General features: G+C 50.6%; 1 protein-coding gene across 3 annotated transcripts in view; it reads right to left on the bottom strand.

The window, feature by feature from the left end:
- DNAH3 (dynein axonemal heavy chain 3) overlaps positions 1–23,315 on the bottom strand; it is a 199,423-nt gene that overhangs the window by 96,245 nt on the left and 79,863 nt on the right. For all 3 annotated transcript variants that reach the window (XM_066275915.1, XM_066275914.1, XM_066275913.1), the window contains 7 exons: positions 17,603–17,719; positions 16,625–16,804; positions 15,158–15,294; positions 12,116–12,317; positions 9,586–9,678; positions 4,038–4,148; positions 2,690–2,804 (listed from right to left, as the gene is read on the bottom strand). In XM_066275915.1, coding sequence (XP_066132012.1) covers positions 2,690–2,804; positions 4,038–4,148; positions 9,586–9,678; positions 12,116–12,317; positions 15,158–15,294; positions 16,625–16,804; positions 17,603–17,719 — 955 coding nt within the window. The remainder of the gene's footprint in view (positions 1–2,689; positions 2,805–4,037; positions 4,149–9,585; positions 9,679–12,115; positions 12,318–15,157; positions 15,295–16,624; positions 16,805–17,602; positions 17,720–23,315) is intronic.

The following is a 23,315-nucleotide window of genomic DNA, read 5'->3' as shown; positions in this document are numbered from 1 at the left end:
ACCCCTGCTCTAACAGGTCAGGAGACCCCAAGCCCTCCACCCAGGAGGAGAACCTCTGCTCTAACGGGTCAGGAGACCCCAAGTCCTCCACCCAGGAGGAGAACCTCTGCTCTAATGGGTCAGGAGACCCCAAGCCCCTCCACCCAGGAGGAGAACCTCTGCTCTAATGGGTCAGGAGACCCCAAGCCCCCCCATCCAGGAGGAGAACCTCTGCTCTAATGGGTCAGGAGACCCCAAGCCCTCCACCCAGGAGGAGAATCTCTGCTCTAATGGGTCAGGAGACCCCAAGCCCCTCCATCCAGGAGGAGAACCTCTGCTCTAATGGGTCAGGAGACCCCAAGCCCCTCCACCCAGGAGGAGAATCTCTGCTCTAACGGGTCAGGAGACCCCACGCCCCTCCACCCAGGAGGAGAACCTCTGCTCTAACGGGTCAGGAGACCCCACGCCCCTCCGCCCAGGAGGAGAATCTCTGCTCTGATGGGTCAGGAGACCCCAAGCCCTCCACCCAGGAGGAGAATCTCTGCTCTAACGGGTCAGGAGACCCCAAACCCCTCCACCCAGGAGGAGAATCTCTGCTCTAACGGGTCAGGAGACCCCAAGCCCTCCACCCAGGAGGAGAACCTCTGCTCTAACGGGTCAGGAGACCCCAAGCCCCTCCATCCAGGAGGAGAACCTCTGCTCTAACGGGTCAGGAGACCCCAAGTCCTCCACCCAGGCGGAGAACCTCTGCTCTAACGGGTCAGGAGACCCCAAGCCCTCCACCCAGGAGGAGAACCCCTGCTCTAATGGGTCAGGAGACCCCAAGCCCCTCCACCCAGGAGGAGAACCTCTGCTCTAACAGGTCAGGAGACCCCAAGCCCTCCACCCAGGAGGAGAACCCCTGCTCTAACAGGTCAGGAGACCCCAAGCCCTCCACCCAGGAGGAGAACCTCTGCTCTAACGGGTCAGGAGACCCCAAGCCCCTCCACCCAGGAGGAGAACCTCTGCTCTAATGGGTCAGGAGACCCCAAGCCCCTCCACCCAGGAGGAGAACCTCTGCTCTAATGGGTCAGGAGACCCCAAGCCCCTCCATCCAGGAGGAGAACCTCTGCTCTAATGGGTCAGGAGACCCCAAGCCCCTCCACCCAGGAGGAGAACCTCTGCTCTAATGGGTCAGGAGACCCCAAGCCCCTCCATCCAGGAGGAGAACCTCTGCTCTAATGGGTCAGGAGACCCCAAGCCCCTCCACCCAGGAGGAGAATCTCTGCTCTAACGGGTCAGGAGACCCCAAGCCCCTCCACCCAGGAGGAGAACCTCTGCTCTAACGGGTCAGGAGACCCCAAACCCCTCCACCCAGGAGGAGAACCTCTGCTCTGACGGGTCAGGAGACCCCAAGCCCCTCCACCCAGGAGGAGAATCTCTGCTCTGACGGGTCAGGAGACCCCAAGCCCTCCACCCAGGAGGAGAACCTCTGCTCTAACGGGTCAGGAGACCCCAAGCCCCTCCATCCAGGAGGAGAACCTCTGCTCTAATGGGTCAGGAGACCCCAAGCCCCTCCACCCAGGAGGAGAACCTCTGCTCTAATGGGTCAGGAGACCCCAAGCCCTCCACCCAGGAGGAGAATCTCTGCTCTAACGGGTCAGGAGACCCCAAACCCCTCCACGCAGGAGGAGAATCTCTGCTCTAATGGGTCAGGAGACCCCAAGCCCCTCCATCCAGGAGGAGAACCTCTGCTCTAATGGGTCAGGAGACCCCAAGCCCCTCCACCCAGGAGGAGAATCTCTGCTCTAACGGGTCAGGAGACCCCAAGCCCCTCCACCCAGGAGGAGAACCTCTGCTCTAACGGGTCAGGAGACCCCAAGCCCCTCCACCCAGGAGGAGAACCTCTGCTCTGATGGGTCAGGAGACCCCACACCCTCCACCCAGGAGGAGAACCTCTGCTCTAACGGGTCAGGAGACCCCACGCCCCTCCGCCCAGGAGGAGAACCTCTGCTCTGATGGGTCAGGAGACCCCAAGCCCTCCACCCAGGAGGAGAACCTCTGCTCTAACGGGTCAGGAGACCCCAAACCCCTCCACCCAGGAGGAGAATCTCTGCTCTAACGGGTCAGGAGACCCCAAGCCCTCCACCCAGGAGGAGAACCTCTGCTCTAACGGGTCAGGAGACCCCAAGCCCTCCACCCAGGAGGAGAACCTCTGCTCTAATGGGTCAGGAGACCCCAAGCCCCTCCACCCAGGAGGAGAACCTCTGCTCTGATGGGTCAGGAGACCCCAAGCCCCTCCACCCAGGAGGAGAACCTCTGCTCTGATGGGTCAGGAGACCCCAAGACCCTCCACCCAGGAGGAGAACCTCTGCTCTGATGGGTCAGGAGACCCCAAGCCCTCCACCCAGGAGGAGAACCTCTGCTCTGATGGGTCAGGAGACCCCAAGCCCTCCATCCAGGAGGAGAACCTCTGCTCTAACGGGTCAGGAGACCCCACGCCCCTCCACCCAGGAGGAGAACCTCTGCTCTGATGGGTCAGGAGACCCCACGCCCCTCCATCCAGGAGGAGAACCTCTGCTCTGATGGGTCAGGAGACCCCAAGCCCTCCACCCAGGAGGAGAACCTCTGCTCTGATGGGTCAGGAGACCCCAAGCCTTCCATCCAGGAGGAGGGGAGGGGGCTGCTGTCCCTGCACAGTCGGTAATACCAGGGAAGCCGCTGTGCTCACCGTGGACGTCGATGACGGTCAGGGCGCCGAGCGTGAGACGGGCCCCACCACTCAGCCTCCCTCGTACCAGCTGGACAATCTGTGCGATCTGGTCGTTGCTCTTCTCCAGAAAATCCTGGCAGGGAGGGACGTTGGAGGGGGAACAAGCGGTTAAACTGGATTCCGCCCCGCCCCCCATTATCCCTCCTGGGGAAATGTCACCTCCCACCATCCCGTGGCTGAAGCCGAACTTCTACGTGTCAACCACCTTCCAGCTCCCCTTCCCTCAGCTTGTCCTTTGCTCCTAGCTGACGGTCAAGTGGCTGATGCTGACCGGAAGGAGCTAAACTGGAAAGACTGGATACAGTTTGATTTCACTTCCGATGATATTGCGGAAAAAGACGGAACTCCAGGGGAAGGAAACAGAGTGGTAGTTGCCAGAGCCTTCGCGTGGGGGGAGAGGGTGACTATCGAGAGGGCAGGAGGGAGTGTGGGAGTCACACAAACGTATGCATTTGTCAACAGCCAGAACTGTGCACTGAAATGGGTGAATTCTATGGTGTGTAAATCCTACCACAGTTCAGAACGAACAACGACAAAAATAAACAACCCTGAAATACTATGAGATTAAAGGAGACATGGAAGGTGTGAAAGCTAAATTTATAAACAAATCCTGGATTGAATCCCGGACCAGACACAGAGCTCTGGCCAGAGGGTGGGTAACTGGCTACATTCAGATTATCCAATGGAAAGGTTGATAGATTAGATAATAATATTGTATCATGCGTTAGTGCTGGATTCCTGTTTTGGAAAACTATACTGTGGTTTCCTAAATTGTTTTGTATTGTTACAATCTGGAGAAAGGGCACCTAGCTACGGTGCTTTGTATTATTTTGCAACATTATTTGTGCGTCTGATACTATTTAAAGTAAAGAGATAAAAATAAGGAGATTGAATTAAATTAAAAAAAAAAAAGAAAGAAACCTATCAGTGGGTGGAATTTCTACCAGGTTGACCCCGGAAGCAAAGACTGATTGATACATCTCACCCAGCCTGCATCTCACCAGATTGATACATCTTACCAGGAAGCAAAGACTGATTGATACATCTCACCCAGCCTGCAGCCTAGGATTTCCTCTGGTCTGGGAAGGTCTGTGGGAATCGTCCCACTGGGGGAACTCCATCACACCCCTGATTCCAAATTCTCTGTCCAAAGGTCCCCAGGAAAATCTGGCTTCTGGGACGCCACAGGTTGGATGTCATGATGATGATGATGATGATAATGTAGAAAACATGGCTACTCTGTCTGTCATTCAAATTCTAAGCGAGCTTGAATCCCTTCCCCAAGCTGCACGGCAGGCTCACTCACCTGTAGGGTGTTTTCCACCAGCGCTTGGGACACCTCCTGAGTCCAGAAGATGGACGAGACACAGATGACCACCTGGCCAGGCCACTGTAAGACCCACTGATTGCGAGAGACCTGGGGAAGTGCGGTGGGCCGTGGTAAAGGGTCTGTTTGTCTTAAAAACACCCCCCACCGCCTCGCCTTAACACAGGCAGAATCCCTCCCCTCCCTCCAGTGACAAGACATCTCCGGGATTACTGACTGACGTCTTCTTCCCGGAGTTTTGCGTGTGGACGGAAGAGGGGTCACACACACGGAACCTGACAAGCTCAGGGGAGCCCTGCGCAATGACCTTGGGAACTCAAGAGACCTTTTATTTATTTATTTTATTTATTTATTTTTATTCATTTTAGAAAGAAGAGAGAGAGAGAGAAGGGGGGAGGAGCAGGAAGCATCAACTCCCATATGCGCCTTGACCAGGCAAGCCCAGGGTTTCGAACCGGCGACCTCAGCATTTCCAGGTTGACGCTTTATCCACTGCGCCACCACAGGTCAGGCCTCAAGAGACCTTTTAAAGTGACCACACAGGCTGGTCAAAAATGACACACTTTCTAACTAAAAGCAGTTTGCGGTGGGTGGTCATGTCCTGGGGAGGTATTTGTCTCTCACAAAGGTCAAGGCTTACCTTAACTGAGCCTGTCTGTTGTCTTTTGCATCTACAATAACGTACCCGATAACATGTCTTTGAAACATAAGGGTCGTTTTCTTTCCCTGCCCGGCTCAGGGCAGGCACCCCAACAGAGCAAGGAACCAACAGACCCCTCATTGCAATTGTGATGTGAACCGTTAACTGTTAACTGTGTTGCTCCCGCCTATGTAAAGAAGTCTCAGCATACGGGGATCCTTGGGTTACAACAGTCTCCTCATACAACCCTGGGAGTTTATCATGCTCGCTGCCCTAAAAACTTTAAAAAACGGAGACGCGAGTGTTTCGGCTAACACCACGAGCATCGTGCTCAGACTACGTGGGCAAAGCAGTCTGGTGGCGGGCGGCAGAGGAATACACAGTAACGTGACATATTTGTGTTTTTATGTATGATGATTTTACAGCCGTGTGAGGACAGGTGAGTGATTCGGCTAGGGTGTGTTTCAGCTGACACCAGAATTCAGGTGACATGACTGTCGTCGGAACAGAACTGTGTCATAACCTGAGGACCCGCCCGCCGTAGACATTTTTCATTTTTGTCCAATCCCAGAGATTTCCCCTCTTTGCTTTCTGATCTGTCATGTCCCCCCCCCCCGCCCCTCCCCAAGTCTTCCCCTTTGATTCTAAGGTATAAATAAGCAGTGAAACAGCCATTTTGGGGGGAGCACTTTCTCAATCCATTAAAGACTGCTTCCTCTTCCTGGCGATTGTCGACAGTTTGGCTCACATAGACTCATGAAAATTCTTACAGGTTTGGAAATGTCTCACATTGACACGCGAAAAAGAAGAAGATCACCAACTGTGGGTGGAGCGCAGAGCGCCGCACTCCTAGCCGCTGTGGCTGATGCAATGCTGTGAGAACACGCCAGCTCCCAGGACCCTCCCGGGCACACCCAGAAAGGGAGCTCGCCCGCGGTAAGGAAATGACTCAGCGCCAACCAGGCAGCTCCCAATGAAGGACACACTGTCACACCCTAGAGGCTGAACCTGTGTGTGTGGACAGAAGCTAGCTTACTTCCTGAATAAAGGGGATCTGCGTCACTGCACCTGGTCCCCGGAGTCTGATCTCTGCGTCTCCATCATCCTCACCCCCGGGCGGGACTTGTCCACAACCAACAATCTCTTCAACTCTTATCTATATTTTCCATGGGCTTATCGAGGGATTTTTACCAGGGATACTCAAAGTGGTGTTCAGAAAGTATTCACAACCACTCTTTTTAATGGTGACATAATAATATTGCAGGGCCACCGCCCAGTTTTCTTAGTCAATGCCCCCCCTACATTTTTTTAACTATAAATCAAGCAACCTGTTGTAGTGATATAATGTTATAGTAATTAAATATAGAGAAATATAAAAAAAATATGGAAGATATATAAAAGTAATTAAGATAGAATGTTAAAATTAATTAAGGGAATTAAATAAAGTGACGCCGTCTAGATAGGAATTAATCTAGTGGGTGCAGATGGGATAAACAGACTCTGACTTTCCAGCAGGGCCCAGTTAGTGTGTGTGTGTGAAGTTATACCTAGATAAGAGGTGGCTTGATGTCATAACTCTGTAGGTCAACATAAACAAGAAGCTTCCCTAGGAACAACTTAAAAGTAGCTTAATATAACATTTAGGTAGATTAACACAGAAAGGGCTCCCTGCGAGGAACTCCCAAAAAGGTGGTTTGAGGTGATCATCCTGTAGATTGACACCTGTTAGAAGGCGTTGGCCAGAGAAGGTACTAAAGCTGAGGGACCCTGCTGAGGTAGTCACCCAGACTCCAGCGTTGATGTGGACTGTCTCCACGCTGTTCTGAGCTCTGACCAGACAGCCGAGAGGAGCACGCCCATGGGGCCCCCTTAAGCTGCACCCAGGCACGCCATAGGATCTGTGAGTAATAAACTGCCTGTGTGATTATTGCAACTAAGTTGTGTGTCGGTCGTGTCTTTCCTCCGGTGGCAGTTGGTGTGGGCACTCATCAGTAGCATCCTCACAGCCGCCTCAAGAGCAGTCTCGAAGAGGCTGCCAGCCCCGCTGATAAGCAGGAGTGTCCCACTGCGCGGGGAAGTCGACTCAGGGACGCCTGATGGACGTAGAGCCGGGGCTCCACTGGGACAGCACCCATGGCCGAAACACGTCCCTCGTGTTAGGTTTAAGTTTGGGGCTCCTTTAAATCCAGGGCCCCCTTTAGACCTCAAATTCCCCTCACCCAACCCCCGACTAGGGCAACGTCCTCTGTCAGCATCTCCCTCACCCCACCTCCCCTCCCCTAAAGCAGCCCCCCCCACCCCCACCCTGGGCAGGTTCTGAGAAATGTCCTTGGGACAGGGCCATCAGGAGGGACCTGAGGGCTGGGAAAGGGAGACAGTGTGACCAAAGCCACAGACCACGGTGTGCTCATCTGACCATGCTCAGGTGCCCCCAGCCCCGAGCCTGCAGTGACCGGGTACCTAACACTCCCTCCTGCAGCTCGGGGCCGACAGCCTTTGCTGGTCCGACACCCTTTGCTGGTCTCAGCCCGCCTGCACCCAGGCGCTTTTAAGATAAACTTCCCTTTTGTAACAGCACTAGCCTCATTTTTTTTTGGTTCAGCCCCGTTTCTGCCTTTCCCCTGTTTTTGTAAATAAAGACACATTGTAACACAGCCATGCCTGTGTTTACATATCACCATCGACAAAGGCAAAGATGAAACAGTGCGGGTGGCCTGCCGAGCTGAACACACTGACCACCGGGCCCTGGACACAAGTTTGCTGGCTGGTTACAGATGCGATGGCACCAAGTAACTACACGCACACGGTGGGCAGTTTGACTATAATCTTCGATTTAGAATACAGCCGCCTCTGGCTGTATCGGGGTTCACTCTGTGCGGCCTCACTGTTATTGCGGATTTCAACATTGTATCGATCTAATTCTGTGCTATGGATTTTTCGCTGTGTTGTGGGATTTTGCGGTCTAGAGGTATTTTTTTTTTTTTACATATTTGCTATTTTAATTATTTTGGCAGTACAATGTGCATTTTCTAGCCTAAAAAAATGGATAACGATATAAAAAATATAAAAATATTAATTAAAACATACTAAAAGAATATGAAATTGAAATAAAGCCTTAAAATATATATATATATATAAATAATAAAGTAAATAAAGGTTGCTCCTTCGCAGGTTTTCACCTATCACGGGGTGGGGGTGGTTCTGGAATCTAACCCGCCCACGGTAGACGAGGGATCACTGTCGGGTCCTCACGGAGAGGGGTGGCCTCCTGTTCACAATGCAGACGGCACAGGGCGGAGCAGCAGGGCCAGCCCCTTACTCAGTGGGAAACTGTGGTCACTGGAGGGTCCTTCCTTGGCTGCAGCTGGCTGAAGGGCTGGTTAGATAGGTTCTTTTTTCTTAGGGTCTCTCTGTCCTACTGGTTCCCCCTAACTTTTGGGGGATTCATGAGGGGGTGCCCCTCAGGGCCCATGTCCCATGGGTGGGAAAGCTCCGTTGGAAGGGGCTCTTGCCATCAGTTCATCCCACAGAGAGGACTGGCCAGAAGCAGCGGAGGCTTCGGGCTCACGGCATCTTCTCCTGCACCGTCCGCTTCTGACACAGACGGCTCTCCAGACACAGATTTGCAGGGAAAGAAGCGAGCGGGGCGCGGAGGGCTCAGGGTGCACCCAGCAGGACGCAGGGGTGCCTGGACATAGGGGCTCCTGGACATAGGGGCTCCTGGACACAGGGGTGCCTGGACATAAGGGTGCCTGGACATAGGGGTTCCTGGACGCAGGGGCGCCTGGACATAAGGGTGCCTGGACATAGGGGTTCCTGGACATAGGGGCGCCTGGACATAGGGGCTCCTGGACACAGGGGTGCCTGGACATAAGGGTGCCTGGACATAGGGGTTCCTGGACGCAGGGGTTCCTGGACGCAGGGGTGCCTGGACGCAGGGGCGCCTGGACATAGGGGCGCCTGGACGCAGGGGTGCCTGGACGCAGGGGCGCCTGGATGCAGGGGCACCTGGACATAGGGGCATCTGGACACAGGGGTGCCTGGACATAGGGGCGCCTGGACAGAGGGGTGCCTGGACATAGGGGCGCCTGGACAGAGGGGCGCCTGGACACAGGGGCGCCTGGACATAGGGGCACCTGGACATAGGGGCGCCTGGACATAGGGGCGCCTGGACATAGGGGCGCCTGGACATAGGGGTGCCTGGACACAGGGGCATCTGGACACAGGGGTGCCTGGACACAGGGGTGCCTGGACATAGGGGTGCCTGGACACAGGGGCTCCTGGACACAGGGGCGCCTGGACATAGGGGTGCCTGGACGCAGGGGCATCTGGACACAGGGGTGCCTGGACACAGGGCTGGACGCAGGGGCGCCTGGACGCAGGGGCGTCTGGACACAGGGGTGCCTGGACATAGGGGCGCCTGGACACAGGGGTGCCTGGACATAGGGGTGCCTGGACGCAGGGGCTCCTGGACACAGGGGCGCCTGGACATAGGGGTGCCTGGACGCAGGGGCGTCTGGACACAGGGGTGCCTGGACACAGGGCTGGATGCAGGGGCGCCTGGACGCAGGGGCGTCTGGACACAGGGGTGCCTGGACATAGGGGTGCCTGGACGCAGAGGCTCCTGGACACAGGGGCGCCTGGACGCAGGGGTGCCTGGACGCAGGGGCATCTGGACACAGGGGTGCCTGGACACAGGGCTGGATGCAGGGGCGCCTGGACGCAGGGGCGCCTGGACGCAGGGGTGCCTGGACGCAGGGGCACCTGGACACAGGGGCGCCTGGACGCAGGGGCTAGGCCAGGACCGATCTCTTCTTCAACCCTCTCTCCCCAGAGTTCTCCTCGCGGGACCAACGCCCTGGCTCGCGGGTACCCCGGTCCCGTTACCTGGACGTAGGCTTCCATCCCCAGTCTGATGACCTCCTGCATGCTGGCGAGCATCACCTTCTCCACCTGCTGCAGCCACTTCTCCACCATGCCCTGCGGGGAGACAGACAGGCAGCCCCCGGTCAGCGGTCAGCGAGACAGGAGGAAGAGACCGTCCTCGGCAGAACCGGCTTCCTCTCCTGACAGGGCTGGGGGGGGCAGGGTTTACTCCCATCGGGGTTCACAACCAGCCACCCTGAGACGTGCCTCCCGGGGATGCAAACTATTAGTGTGTGTGTGTGTGTGTGTGTGGGTGTGTGTGTGTGTGAGTGTGTGTGTATTTTTCTGAAGTTGGAAGCGGGAAGGCAGTCAGACTCCCGCATGCACCCGACCGGGATCCACCTGGCACGCCCACCAGGGGGCAATGCTCTGCCCATCTGGGGCGTCACTCTGTTGTGACCAGAGCCACTCTAGCGCCTGAGGCAGAGGCCATGGAGCCATCCTCAGCGCCCGGGCCATCTTTGCTCCAACGGAGCCTCGGCTGTGGGAGGGGAAGAGAGAGACAGAGAGGAAGGAGATGGGGGGGGGTGGAGAAGCAGATGGGCGCTTCTCCTGTGTGCCCTGGCCGGGAATCGAACCCGGGACTTCCACACGCCGGGCTGACGCTCTACCACTGAGCAACTGGCCAAGGCCACAAACTGATTTTGAGCTAAAGGCAATCGTGACCTTGTAAGCTCAAAGAGACACTTCTCTCCGCTTGAACTATCTAGAAGAGTTAAAGTTAGGAGCCTGCTTGATGATCAAGATCACAAGCAATTATTATTATTATTATTATTATTATTATTATTTTATCTACCTATAGCAGATAGGTCCCCAACCCCCCGGGCTGTGGACCGGTACCAGTCTGTGGGCCGTTTGGTACTGGTCCGCAGAGAAAGAATAAATAACTTACATTATTTCTGTTTTATTTATATTTAAGTCTGAATGATCTTTTATTTTTAAAAAATGACCAGATTCCCTCTGTTACATCCGTCTAAGACTCACTCTTGATGCTTGTCTCGGTCACGTGATACATTTATCCGTCCCACCCTAAAGGCCGGTCCATGAAAATATTTTCTGACATTAAACCGGTCCTTGGCCCAACAAAGGTTGGGGACCACTGACCTATAGGACAGGACAAACTACGAATTACTAAACACGTGCTCTCCCTGCAATACCCCTTCTGAAGCCTGAGGCACCTGCCCTGACCCTTAGCTCAGAGTGTTTGCTAGATCTCAGTTTCCCTTTCTGTCTCTGAACCTCTTAGGTGGTGGGGGGGTCTCTGACTGTCTCATGTGTGTGCAACCTTACATACATATGTGATTAAATTTGGTGATTTTTCTTACTCTGCCTCAGGTTTATGTATTTGTCTGAAAGACCAGCCAAAGAATGTTGAGGGCAAAGGAGTTTCTTCCTTCCCCACACCCCCCACCAAACCAATATTATGCGACTATTTGTTTTCCATTTATTTACTGTATCCTCAGAAGTGTATGTCGTGTAAAAGATACGATAAGGAGTTTTTAACATTTAACACTTCTTTCACATCGTTTTCTGAGACAGACCGCCTCTCGAGGAGGAAGACGACAAATTTACATTTCTGTTTATAAAACAAACCGCTCCTTTCTAACGGACGGTGGTTGTCATTCTTTCGATATTCCGGTGGTTCTCAAATCTGCTGTGAGTTAGAATCACCTGGAGACCTGGGAACAAACCCAGATGCCTGACTCCGCTCCCGGGTACAACTGGGGTGAGACGTCACCCAGCATCCGGGCTTCTTTCAAAGCTCTCTGGGTTAATTCAAACGTGCAGCAAACTAATTCAGTTTCAGAATTTCCGGTGACTGTCGCTGTTGACTGCAGGCATCCATGAGCTCGCTGACGTGTGCCAGAGAGGCCTGACTCCAAGTTATATGTGTGGTTGGCAAAAAAAAACCAAACCAAACAAAAGAACCCAAAAAACAAACAAACGAACAAACAAAAAAACGCCAGCAAAGTGAGGCCAGTGAAAGTGCGCCGTGTCCAGCGGGAGTGGCACTGATTTACACTTTACTCATTATATAAGGACACATGCGTAACAACTAGAGTTACACGGCACTGATTCCATGTTTTATTGACCTTTGAACACACCTGCCCCAGCAAGCTGTGTCTGACCGAATGACTTTTAACTGGACTCTCTGCTCACGGAAATCTGAACAGTATCAGCTTGGATCTGGTTCCTGCCACTGCCCCCACATCCAGTTTGGTTGAAATCCTGACACAAATTCAGTGTGTCACATGCATGGCCATGTGCTCCCCATTTTATTAATGGGTTAACTGAGACCCTGAAAGAGGGGGTCACTGCCCAAAGTCACCCAGTCTTTAAGTTGTGGGTCCACCCGTCCCACAGCCAGGCACACTGAAACTAGAGTCTGGACACTTGACTAATATGCTCTCTGCCTCTCTCTGTGTTACTCTGTGATGGAGAAGAGACCCCCGCTTCCCCCCCCCAAAAAAAAATGGATAAGAGAAATTACTTTGGCTTGAGCTGGGTAGATTTTCTGTTTGAATGGAACGGTTTCTTTCTCTGAGCTGATCATGCCCACAATCTCCAAACTGTCTGTGAACTCCAGCTTAGCAATGCCCTCAAAGCACTTCTTCAAATGTGGTTGCACTCGGAGTGGGTCCTTGGTCTCGGACAAGATCTCCAGCAGCTCATCATTGGACAGGAAGAAGAACCTATTCCAGGCAAAGGGAGACGGCAACTGAAATCTCTGAGAACGTCCTTTCCCCACAAGGTTATACTCCTCAACAGGTGGACAGTGCCCGGGGGAAGACCAGCCATGTCCTAGGGTCCTCTCTAAAGTCCACTCCCTTCACCATTTTCTGTCTGGGGCATGTAGGATGGAGATGATTTTGACTCTGAGGGGCGAGAGAAATAACGAAAGCCGGTATCTCCAAGTTTAATATGGTTGGAGTAAGGGTGGGGAGTTGCTAACCTTTTGAAAAAAAAATTTGGACAGAGCAATGGTTCTCAACCTTGACTGCACTTCAGAATCACCTGCCAAACTTCTTTTAAAAAAATTCCCATGCCAAGACCGTACTGCCTAGAGATTTACAAATCAGTGATATGGGGTTGGTTCTGGGAATCTGTATTTTTAAGAATCCCAGGTGGGGGGGGGAGGAGAAGAGAGTAAAGGAGGGAGAGATGGGGGTGGAAGGAGACTTGACTTTGAGTGGTGAACACGTGATACAATGTAAAGATGATGTATCATAGAACTGTATACCTGAAACCTAGATAATCATAGAACTATACACCTGAAACCTAGATAATCATAGAACTGTACACCTGAAACGCAGATCATCATAGAACTGTACACCTGAAACCCAGATCATCATAGAACTGTACACCTGAAACCCAGATCATCATAGAACTGTACACCTGAAACCCAGATCATCATAGAACTGTACACCTGAAACCCAGATCATCATAGAACTGTACGCCTGAAACCTAGATCATCATAGAACTGTACACCTGAAACCTAGATCATCATAGAACCGTACACCTGAAACCTAGATAATCATAGAGTTGTACGCCTGAAACCTAGATCATCATAGAACTGTACGCCTGAAACCTAGATCATCATAGAACTGTACGCCTGAAACCTAGATCATCATAGAACTGTACACCTGAAACCTAGATCATCATAGAACTGTACGCCTGAAACCTAGATCATCATAGAACTGTATACCCGAAACCTAGATCATCATAGAACTGTACACCCGAAACCTAGATAATCATAGAACTGTACACCCGAAACCTAGATCATCATAGAACTGTACATGTGAAACCTAGATCATCATAGAGTTGTACACCTGAAACCTAGATCATCATAGAGCTGTACACCTGAAACCTAGATGATCATAGAACTGTACACCTGAAACCTAGATCATCATAGAACTGTACACCTGAAACCTAGATCATCATAGAGCTGTACACCTGAAACCTAGATCATCATAGAACTGTACACCTGAAACCTAGATCATCATAGAGTTGTACACCTGAAACCTAGATCATAGAACTGTACACCTGAAACCTAGATCATCATAGAGTTGTACACCTGAAACCTAGATCATCATAGAACTGTACACCTGAAACCTAGATCATCATAGAGTTGTACACCTGAAACCTAGATCATCATAGAACTGTACACCTGAAACCTAGATCATCATAGAGTTGTACACCTGAAACCTAGATCATCATAGAACTGTACACCTGAAACCTAGATCATCATAGAGTTGTACACCTGAAACCTAGATCATCATAGAACTGTACACCTGAAACCTAGATCATCATAGAGTTGTACACCTGAAACCTAGATCATCATAGAACTGTACACCTGAAACCTAGATCATCATAGAACTGTACACCTGAAACCTAGATCATCATAGAACTGTACACCTGAAACCTAGATCATCATAGAACTGTACACCTGAAACCTAGATCATCATAGAGTTGTACACCTGAAACCTAGATCATCATAGAACTGTACACCTGAAACCTAGATCATCATAGAGTTGTACACCTGAAACCTAGATCATCATAGAACTGTACACCTGAAACCTAGATCATCATAGAGTTGTACACCTGAAACCTAGATCATCATAGAACTGTACACCTGAAACCTAGATCATCATAGAACTGTACACCTGAAACCTAGATCATCATAGAACTGTACACCTGAAACCTAGATCATCATAGAACTGTACACCTGAAACCTAGATCATCATAGAGTTGTACACCTGAAACCTAGATCATCATAGAACTGTACACCTGAAACCTAGATCATAGAGTTGTACACCTGAAACCTAGATCATCATAGAACTGTACACCTGAAACCTAGATCATCATAGAGTTGTACACCTGAAACCTAGATCATCATAGAACTGTACACCTGAAACCTAGATCATCATAGAGCTGTACACCTGAAACCTAGATCATCATAGAACTGTACACGTGAAACCTAGATCATCATAGAGTTGTACACCTGAAACCTAGATCATCATAGAACTGTACACCTGAAACCTAGATCATAGAACTGTACACCTGAAACCAAGATCATCATAGAACTGTACACCCGAAACCAAGATCATCATAGAACTGTACACCCGAAACCCAGATCATCATGGAACTGTACACCTGAAACCTAGATAATCATAGAACTGTACACCTGAAACCTAGATCATCATAGAAGTCCAGGTTCTTAATCATGACAACTCTACCCCTCTAACTGGGTCTTTGATTCTGTCAGCTGGGTTTACGGCCATACCACCCCAAATGCGCCCAATCTCGTCTGATTCTGTCAGCTGGCCAAGCGTGGAGTTGGGCCCCACTGGTGTCCATTCCACCTCACTCTAATTAACAATCATAGCCTGCCTTGCCCCTGAGAGCTGTCTTCTGGGGGAAGATTGGGAAATAGATTGGGAGAAGTACTCTCGGTATGAAGAATTTAATGCTATCTAGATATGGGCTCAAGAGGACAACGCTGCCACACAGAAGAACAATAACGAATAAACACCTGGGGAAAAATAGTCTCTTCTTCTCCAAGTAATCATTCAGTCCCCTCTGGATGTCCTCCAACAGAGAGTTCGCTTCTTGGAGCTTCTCCGCCATCCGCGGCTGGTCCGCTGCCACCAGAACCCTGGCATCTTTCACCTGAGTTCCGGCAAAAGAGGTGAGAGTCACCGTGTGTTTCGCAGATTCTGAGAACGGTCACCATAGGAGCGTCTGCCCAGCCCGTCGACTCGTGATGCCCTGCTCGGCTAAGAGCCTCCTAACCCCACAAGATGAACGCTCTTATCGCATGACCCCGCTCCTCTGCCCATGGGCACCTGAGACCAATCAGGACGATTCTATTTTAACTGCTGGGATTTTGGAATGCAGACCATGACATTCCAGGCTCGTCGGGGGGGGGGGGCTTTAAGGGGGGGGGGCTCTGCTGCTGTGGGAAGATCATCTTCTGTGAGGTGACCCAGGGCCAGGGCAGGACAGTCTGTCAGTAGGCACAGAAAGAGCCCTCCGTGATTTCCTGGGAAATTTTTGGGGCGCCAGAGCCGTCCTGTGCACGCTTTCTGCCTTTAAGTTTCACAAGACACCCGTCTGGTCTTTTGGATGGAGCTGCCTCGAGTGGGCTGCTGTCCCTTACAACCAAAAAAAATCTTAACCGATAGGACCTTGGAGAAAGCAAGGTGTCATCAAACTGGCTCTAACGGCCCAACACTAGGAAGGACCGTTTCTCTTCTTCCTACAAACCACCAGGGAGGTAAGTTCTCTTCAGACAAAGTCTTTATACATAGGCCTTAATTGGAGAACACTTGACTCAAAAAAGGAAAAATATGTACATATTTATATACAATCTCTTCTTAGATGCCCCAGGCTACTTTGTCCGCCCACTGAACTCGGACCTTGAGGCCTGTCACCCCCCTTTGAAGGCCTTTCCCAACATTCCCGGCAACTACATGGTTCTCCTGTGTTCTAAAATCCTTTGCACATACTTCTGTGATAGCTCCTGTGCCTCTAAGTCCGTTTCCTGACAGAACAGTGGACGCTGTGAAAGCAGGTATTGTGTCATCTTCGAGTGTTTTCTGACTCCTAGCCCACCATCTGAGTCATCGCAGGTACCGAAGACCCGTGTGTGAAATATCTGAGTAACTTGAGTATGGAATCCTAGGAGGATTCTAAAAGGACTCTCCACTAGTAAGAAGAAGATGTATTGCATCACCGTGTAATAAATAGTCTTCTTTCTACCTTGTTAGAAGAACAGCAAAGTTACACAAATTGTTCATACCGCTGAGGAGGTGAGATTTCACTCCCTCCATGACATATATCCATGTTTGAGCTCTTAATAACAACACGTGAAATGAGAAGAAATAATATAGCACCGGCAGATTTGCAGAAGATCCGAGCGGGCATGACGGCCATGCCCAAGGCAGACCAAGGGCACCCCATGCCCCTGCTGGTGAGGTGGGTGGGAGGTCCAACCTACCGCTTGGGACATGAGCGACTTCCAGTAGCTGTCAACGATGGCGAACTTCTTGCCCTCTTCCGGCATCTGGGCTATGATGTCCTCTGAACTGAAGATGGGTTCCAGGTACAGCCAGGTGGCTTGGCACTTCAGCCACTCGTCCAGTGTTTCCTGCACGCGGACTAGCTTTTCTTCCCATTTCTGTGGATGGAGCATCACGTATCCGAGTCATTAACTCGCCACCCCGCCTCACAGACCCACAGGGATGGACTCATTCATTTATTCTTTCATTCTCTTATTTAACAAATGTTTGTTGAGTGCCTGGCCCCCCGTGCTCTGGTCACTGTGCTAAGGCAAGGCGAATCCAGCAATAAATGAAACGAGTGCCTCCTTGCCCCCACGGAGCCTGCGTTCTGGTGGAGTGACAATAACAGTGAGCATCGTGACAAGTGAAGGACCGAGCGCTTCACGTGTGTGAAACCAATTTAATCTACTAGCCGTGTGATGGAAATATCATCACACACACTTTGCAAACGCAGAAACTGAGACACAACCGTGGAAGTCGCTTGCCCAGTGTTGACTAAAAGAGTAGGAGAGCCAGAATTTGAACCCAGGCAGCGTGACTTCAGAATCTTTGCCCTTCGCTTACCGACTTCTATAAATAATGACACAACAAGGCCAGCTCCCTACCCTCCCTACCCTTGAGCCGCTGACCTTCTAGAGATGACTCTAGCCCAGATGGATACTCACACACTTTCCAAATGGTTTCTTGTCTGGGACATTCAAGTCATTTCAAATTATCCTTTGGCAGACTGGCAAAGGCTCAGCACGCCATATGCTTACTTGGATGATTTGTTTTTAGTCTTGGGTTATTATTATTTTTTTTTTTACTTCCAATTGGGAGAAAACGAGTTTGTTTGTTAAACGAACTTAAGAACCCTCCCTCCTCGGAGGAGTCGGGAGCTAACTAGATGTCACGAGATCCTCGTTTCCTCTCACCCGGCATTCTGTCTCGATTGGTTTGATGAACGGGGAGCCGCACATGGTCTGGGTCTTGATCACATGATCGTCGAGTAGCAGCTGAATGTCGTCCACTGCACACAGGATATTCGTGTCCTGCAAAGACACATACCTGGCCCTGTCAGAATCATGACACTCCCACTTTACATGCTGGTCCCAAAAGACCCCCCCCCAACCTAGATAGCCACCCCAGTGGGACAGGAATCTATGTCTTACAGGGGATGGACTGTCTATTTTCTTCCTTGAAAATGATCTTTTTAAAAAAATACATATTATTTAAAAATTAATCTTATTGATTGCTTTTAGAGAGATGGAGAGATAAAGGCAGAGAGACAGAGAAAAGGGGATCATTCCTTTGTTGTTCCTCTTAGTTGTGCATTCGCTGGTCACCTTTCATCTACTCCCTGATCGGGGATCGAACCCACAACCTTGGCGTTTTGGAATGCTGCTCTCACTGACTGAATTGACCAGCCAGGGTGACAGTGTTCTTAAAGACACATATTTTCCACCTCCTTTGCAGAAATCAAAAGAGAGCCTAAGCCCAGAATTGCAACTGGTGTCTAGACGTCTCGGGGGGGAAGAGTTGTGTCCTTCCCTCCCTGAATTCCTACTTCCTGTTGGTAGGGTTGAGGTTGGACATGGCCTATCCCTCTCTCCAACCCCTGGTGTTGTGGTCATGGCTCCTGGCCGTGAGCTATGGAAGAGAGGGTAATAAAACTGCAGCCGAGCCCTGGCCAGTTGGCTCAGTGGTAGAGCGTCGGCCTGGCGTGCAGGGGACCCGGGTTCAATTCCCAGCCAGGGCACATAGGAGAAGCGCCCATTTGCTTCTCCACCCCTCCCTTCCTCTGTCTCTCTCTTCCCCTCCCGCAGCCAAGGCTCCATTGGAGCAAAAATGGCCCGGGTGCTGGGGATGGCTCCTTGGCCTCTGCCCCAGGCACTAGAGTGGCTCTGGTCGCGGCAGAGCGATGCCCCGGAGACACAGAGCATTGCCCCCTGGTGGGCAGGAGCGTCGCCCCTGATGGGCGTGCCGGGTGGATCCCGGTCGGGTGCATGCGGGAGTCTGTCTGACTCTCTCCCTGTTTTCCAGCTTCAGAAAAATAAAAAACAAAACAAAACAAAAAAAACTGCAGCCGAGCTTTCATTGAGGAAGAAGGAACTGCGTCACCAGATATCACCAAGGAGAAGCAGGACAGAACAACACATACACAGAGCTTGCGTGCTCGCCTGTCTGCAGAGAAAGAGTTTTTTGCTTGAGCAACTGCCCAGGGCTCAGCTATAAAAACCGTGGCCTCAACGGGGCGCCAAGCTCTCGCTGACCTGCTGCTATCGTTCCTGCCCCTGTATGTAAGTAATAAAGGCCCTGCCCCTGTATGTAAGTAACAAAGGCCCTGCCCCTGTATGTAAGTAACAAAGGCCCTGCCCCTGTATGTAAGTAACAAAGGCCCTGCCCCTGAATGTAAGTAACAAAGGCCCTGCCCCTGTATGTAAGTAACAAAGGCCCTGCCCCTGTATGTAAGTAACAAAGGCCCTGCCCCTGTATGTAAGTAACAAAGGCCCTGCCCCTGTATGTAAGTAACAAAGGCCCTGCCCCTGTATGTAAGTAACAAAGGCCCTGCCCCTGTATGTAAGTAACAAAGGCCCTGCCCCTGTATGTAAGTAACAAAGGCCCTGCCCCTGTATGTAAGTAACAAAGGCCCTGCCCCTGTATGTAAGTAACAAAGGCCCTGCCCCTGTATGTAAGTAACAAAGGCCCTGCCCCTGTATGTAAGTAATAAAGGCCCTGCCCCTGTATGTAAGTAATAAAGGCCCTGCCCCTGTATGTAAGTAACAAAGGCCCTGCCCCTGTATGTAAGTAACAAAGGCCCTGCCCCTGTATGTAAGTAATAAAGGCTCTGCCCCTGTATGTAAGTAATAAAGGCCCTGCCCCTTTATGTAAGTAACAAAGGCCCTGCCCCTGTATGTAAGTAACAAAGGCTCTGCCCCTGTATGTAAGTAATAAAGGCCCAGCCCCTGTATGTAAGTAATAAAGGCCCTGCCCCTGTATGTAAGTAACAAAGGCCCTGCCCCTGTATGTAAGTAACAAAGGCTCTGCCCCTGTATGTAAGTAATAAAGGCCCAGCCCCTGTATGTAAGTAATAAAGGCCCTGCCCCTGTATGTAAGTAATAAAGGCCCTGCCCCTGTATGTAAGTAACAAAGGCTCTGCCCCTGTATGTAAGTAACAAAGGCTCTGCCCCTGTATGTAAGTAATAAAGGCCCTGCCCCTGTATGTAAGTAATAAAGGCCCTGCCCCTGTATGTAAGTAATAAAGGCTCTGCCCCTGTATGTAAGTAACAAAGGCTCTGCCCCTGTATGTAAGTAACAAAGGCCCTGCCCCTGTATGTAAGTAACAAAGGCTCTGCCCCTGTATGTAAGGAATAAAGGCTCTGCCCCTGTATGTAAGGAATAAAGGCCCTGCCCCTGTATGTAAGTAACAAAGGCCCTGCCCCTGTATGTAAGTAACAAAGGCCCTGCCCCTGTATGTAAGTAACAAAGGCCCTGCCCCTGTATGTAAGTAATAAAGGCCCTGCCCCTGTATGTAAGTAATAAAGGCTCTGCCCCTGTATGTAAGTAATAAAGGCTCTGCCCCTGTATGTTAAGTAATAAAGGCTCTGCCCCTGTATGTAAGTATTAAAGGCTCTGCCCCTGTATGTAAGTAACAAAGGCCCTGCCCCTGTATGTAAGTAACAAAGGCCCTGCCCCTGTATGTAAGTAACAAAGGCCCTGCCCCTGTATGTAAGTAACAAAGGCCCTGCCCCTGTATGTAAGTAATAAAGGCCCTGCCCCTGTATGTAAGTAACAAAGGCCCTGCCCCTGTATGTAAGTAACAAAGGCCCTGCCCCTGTATGTAAGTAATAAAGGCCCTGCCCCTGTATGTAAGTAATAAAGGCTCTGCCCCTGTATGTAAGTAATAAAGGCCCTGCCCCTGTATGTAAGTAACAAAGGCCCTGCCCCTGTATGTAAGTAACAAAGGCCCTGCCCCTGTATGTAAGTAACAAAGGCCCTGCCCCTGTATGTAAGTAATAAAGGCTCTGCCCCTGTATGTAAGTAATAAAGGCTCTGCCCCTGTATGTAAGTAATAAAGGCCCTGCCCCTGTATGTAAGTAACAAAGGCTCTGCCCCTGTATGTAAGTAATAAAGGCTCTGCCCCTGTATGTAAGTAATAAAGGCCCTGCCCCTGTATGTAAGTAATAAAGGCCCTGCCCCTGTATGTAAGTAACAAAGGCTCTGCCCCAGTATGTAAGTAACAAAGGCCCTGCCCCTGTATGTAAGTAATAAAGGCCCTGCCCCTGTATGTAAGTAATAAAGGCTCTGCCCCTGTATGTAAGTAATAAAGGCTCTGCCCCAGTATGTAAGTAATAAAGGCCCTGCCCCTGTATGTAAGTAATAAAGGCTCTGCCCCTGTATGTAAGTAATAAAGGCTCTGCCCCTGTATGTAAGTAATAAAGGCCCTGCCCCTGTATGTAAGTAATAAAGGCTCTGCCCCTGTATGTAAGTAATAAAGGCCCTGCCCCTGTATGTAAGTAATAAAGGCTCTGCCCCAGTATGTAAGTATTAAAGGCCCTGCCCCTGTATGTAAGTAACAAAGGCCCTGCCTCTGTATGTAACAAAGGCCCTGCCCCTGTATGTAAGTAATAAAGGCCCTGCCCCTGTATGTAAGTAATAAAGGCTCTGCCCCTGTATGTAAGTAATAAAGGCTCTGCCCCTGTATGTTAAGTAATAAAGGCTCTGCCCCTGTATGTAAGTAACAAAGGCCCTGCCCCTGTATGTAAGTAACAAAGGCCCTGCCCCTGTATGTAAGTAACAAAGGCCCTGCCCCTGTATGTAAGTAACAAAGGCCCTGCCCCTGTATGTAAGTAATAAAGGCCCTGCCCCTGTATGTAAGTAATAAAGGCTCTGCCCCTGTATGTAAGTAATAAAGGCTCTGCCCCTGTATGTTAAGTAATAAAGGCTCTGCCCCTGTATGTAAGTAACAAAGGCCCTGCCCCTGTATGTAAGTAACAAAGGCCCTGCCCCTGTATGTAAGTAACAAAGGCCCTGCCCCTGTATGTAAGTAACAAAGGCCCTGCCCCTGTATGTAAGTAACAAAGGCCCTGCCCCTGTATGTAAGTAATAAAGGCCCTGCCCCTGTATGTAAGTAATAAAGGCTCTACCCCAGTATGTAAGTATTAAAGGCCCTGCCCCTGTATGTAAGTAACAAAGGCCCTGCCCCTGTATGTAAGTAACAAAGGCCCTGCCCCTGTATGTAAGTAACAAAGGCCCTGCCCCTGTATGTAAGTAATAAAGGCCCTGCCCCTGTATGTAAGTAATAAAGGCTCTACCCCAGTATGTAAGTATTAAAGGCCCTGCCCCTGTATGTAAGTAACAAAGGCCCTGCCTCTGTATGTAACAAAGGCCCTGCCCCTGTATGTAAGTAATAAAGGCCCTGCCCCTGTATGTAAGTAATAAAGGCTCTGCCCCTGTATGTAAGTAATAAAGGCTCTGCCCCTGTATGTTAAGTAATAAAGGCTCTGCCCCTGTATGTAAGTAACAAAGGCCCTGCCCCTGTATGTAAGTAACAAAGGCCCTGCCCCTGTATGTAAGTATTAAAGGCCCTGCCCCTGTATGTAAGTAACAAAGGCCCTGCCCCTGTATGTAAGTAACAAAGGCCCTGCCCCTGTATGTAAGTAATAAAGGCTCTGCCCCTGTATGTAAGTATTAAAGGCCCTGCCCCTGTATGTAAGTAACAAAGGCTCTGCCTCTGTATGTAACAAAGGCCCTGCCCCTGTATGTAAGTAATAAAGGCCCTGCCCCTGTATGTAAGTAATAAAGGCTCTGCCCCTGTATGTAAGTAATAAAGGCTCTGCCCCTGTATGTTAAGTAATAAAGGCTCTGCCCCTGTATGTAAGTAACAAAGGCCCTGCCCCTGTATGTAAGTAACAAAGGCCCTGCCCCTGTATGTAAGTATTAAAGGCCCTGCCCCTGTATGTAAGTAACAAAGGCCCTGCCCCTGTATGTAAGTAACAAAGGCCCTGCCCCTGTATGTAAGTAACAAAGGCCCTGCCCCTGTATGTAAGTAACAAAGGCCCTGCCCCTGTATGTAAGTAACAAAGGCCCTGCCCCTGTATGTAAGTAATAAAGGCCCTGCCCCTGTATGTAAGTAATAAAGGCTCTGCCCTTGTATGTAAGTAATAAAGGCCCTGCCCCTGTATGTAAGTAACAAAGGCTCTGCCCCTGTATGTAAGTAACAAAGGCCCTGCCCCTGTATGTAAGTAACAAAAGCTCTGCCTGCTCCATCTGGTCCTCCTTGTGGTTTCTTTGGAATCTTGCAACAACACCAGATATATTTTCTGGGTCTGAATCTCCTGCTTCACACTGTCCACTGGCGTCCTGCTGTTCCGTCAGCCAGGAGCAGCTGTGAACCTGACTGCTTGGGCCCATAGTGGTGGTTCTCAGACTATGAGCTGAGGCGCTCAGGGCCTGCAGCAAACTCATAATCAATACTCCCCTCCCCTTTTATTTAAAAACAAATGTGTTTCTTCCCATTTATATATGTTTGTTTGTTTGCTTGTTTTAACAATTGTTAAGGTGGCGGGACACACATACTTTTTGTCTGGACTTAATTACTTCAAAACAGAGCTGTGAGCTATTTATTTATTTTGGTCTCCAGGGAGG

This window comes from Saccopteryx bilineata, chromosome 4 (assembly GCF_036850765.1).
Source record: "Saccopteryx bilineata isolate mSacBil1 chromosome 4, mSacBil1_pri_phased_curated, whole genome shotgun sequence".
NCBI lineage: Eukaryota > Metazoa > Chordata > Mammalia > Chiroptera > Emballonuridae > Saccopteryx > Saccopteryx bilineata.
The sequence above is the reverse complement of the archived record's forward strand: the minus strand, read 5'-3'. Positions and strand labels throughout refer to the sequence as shown.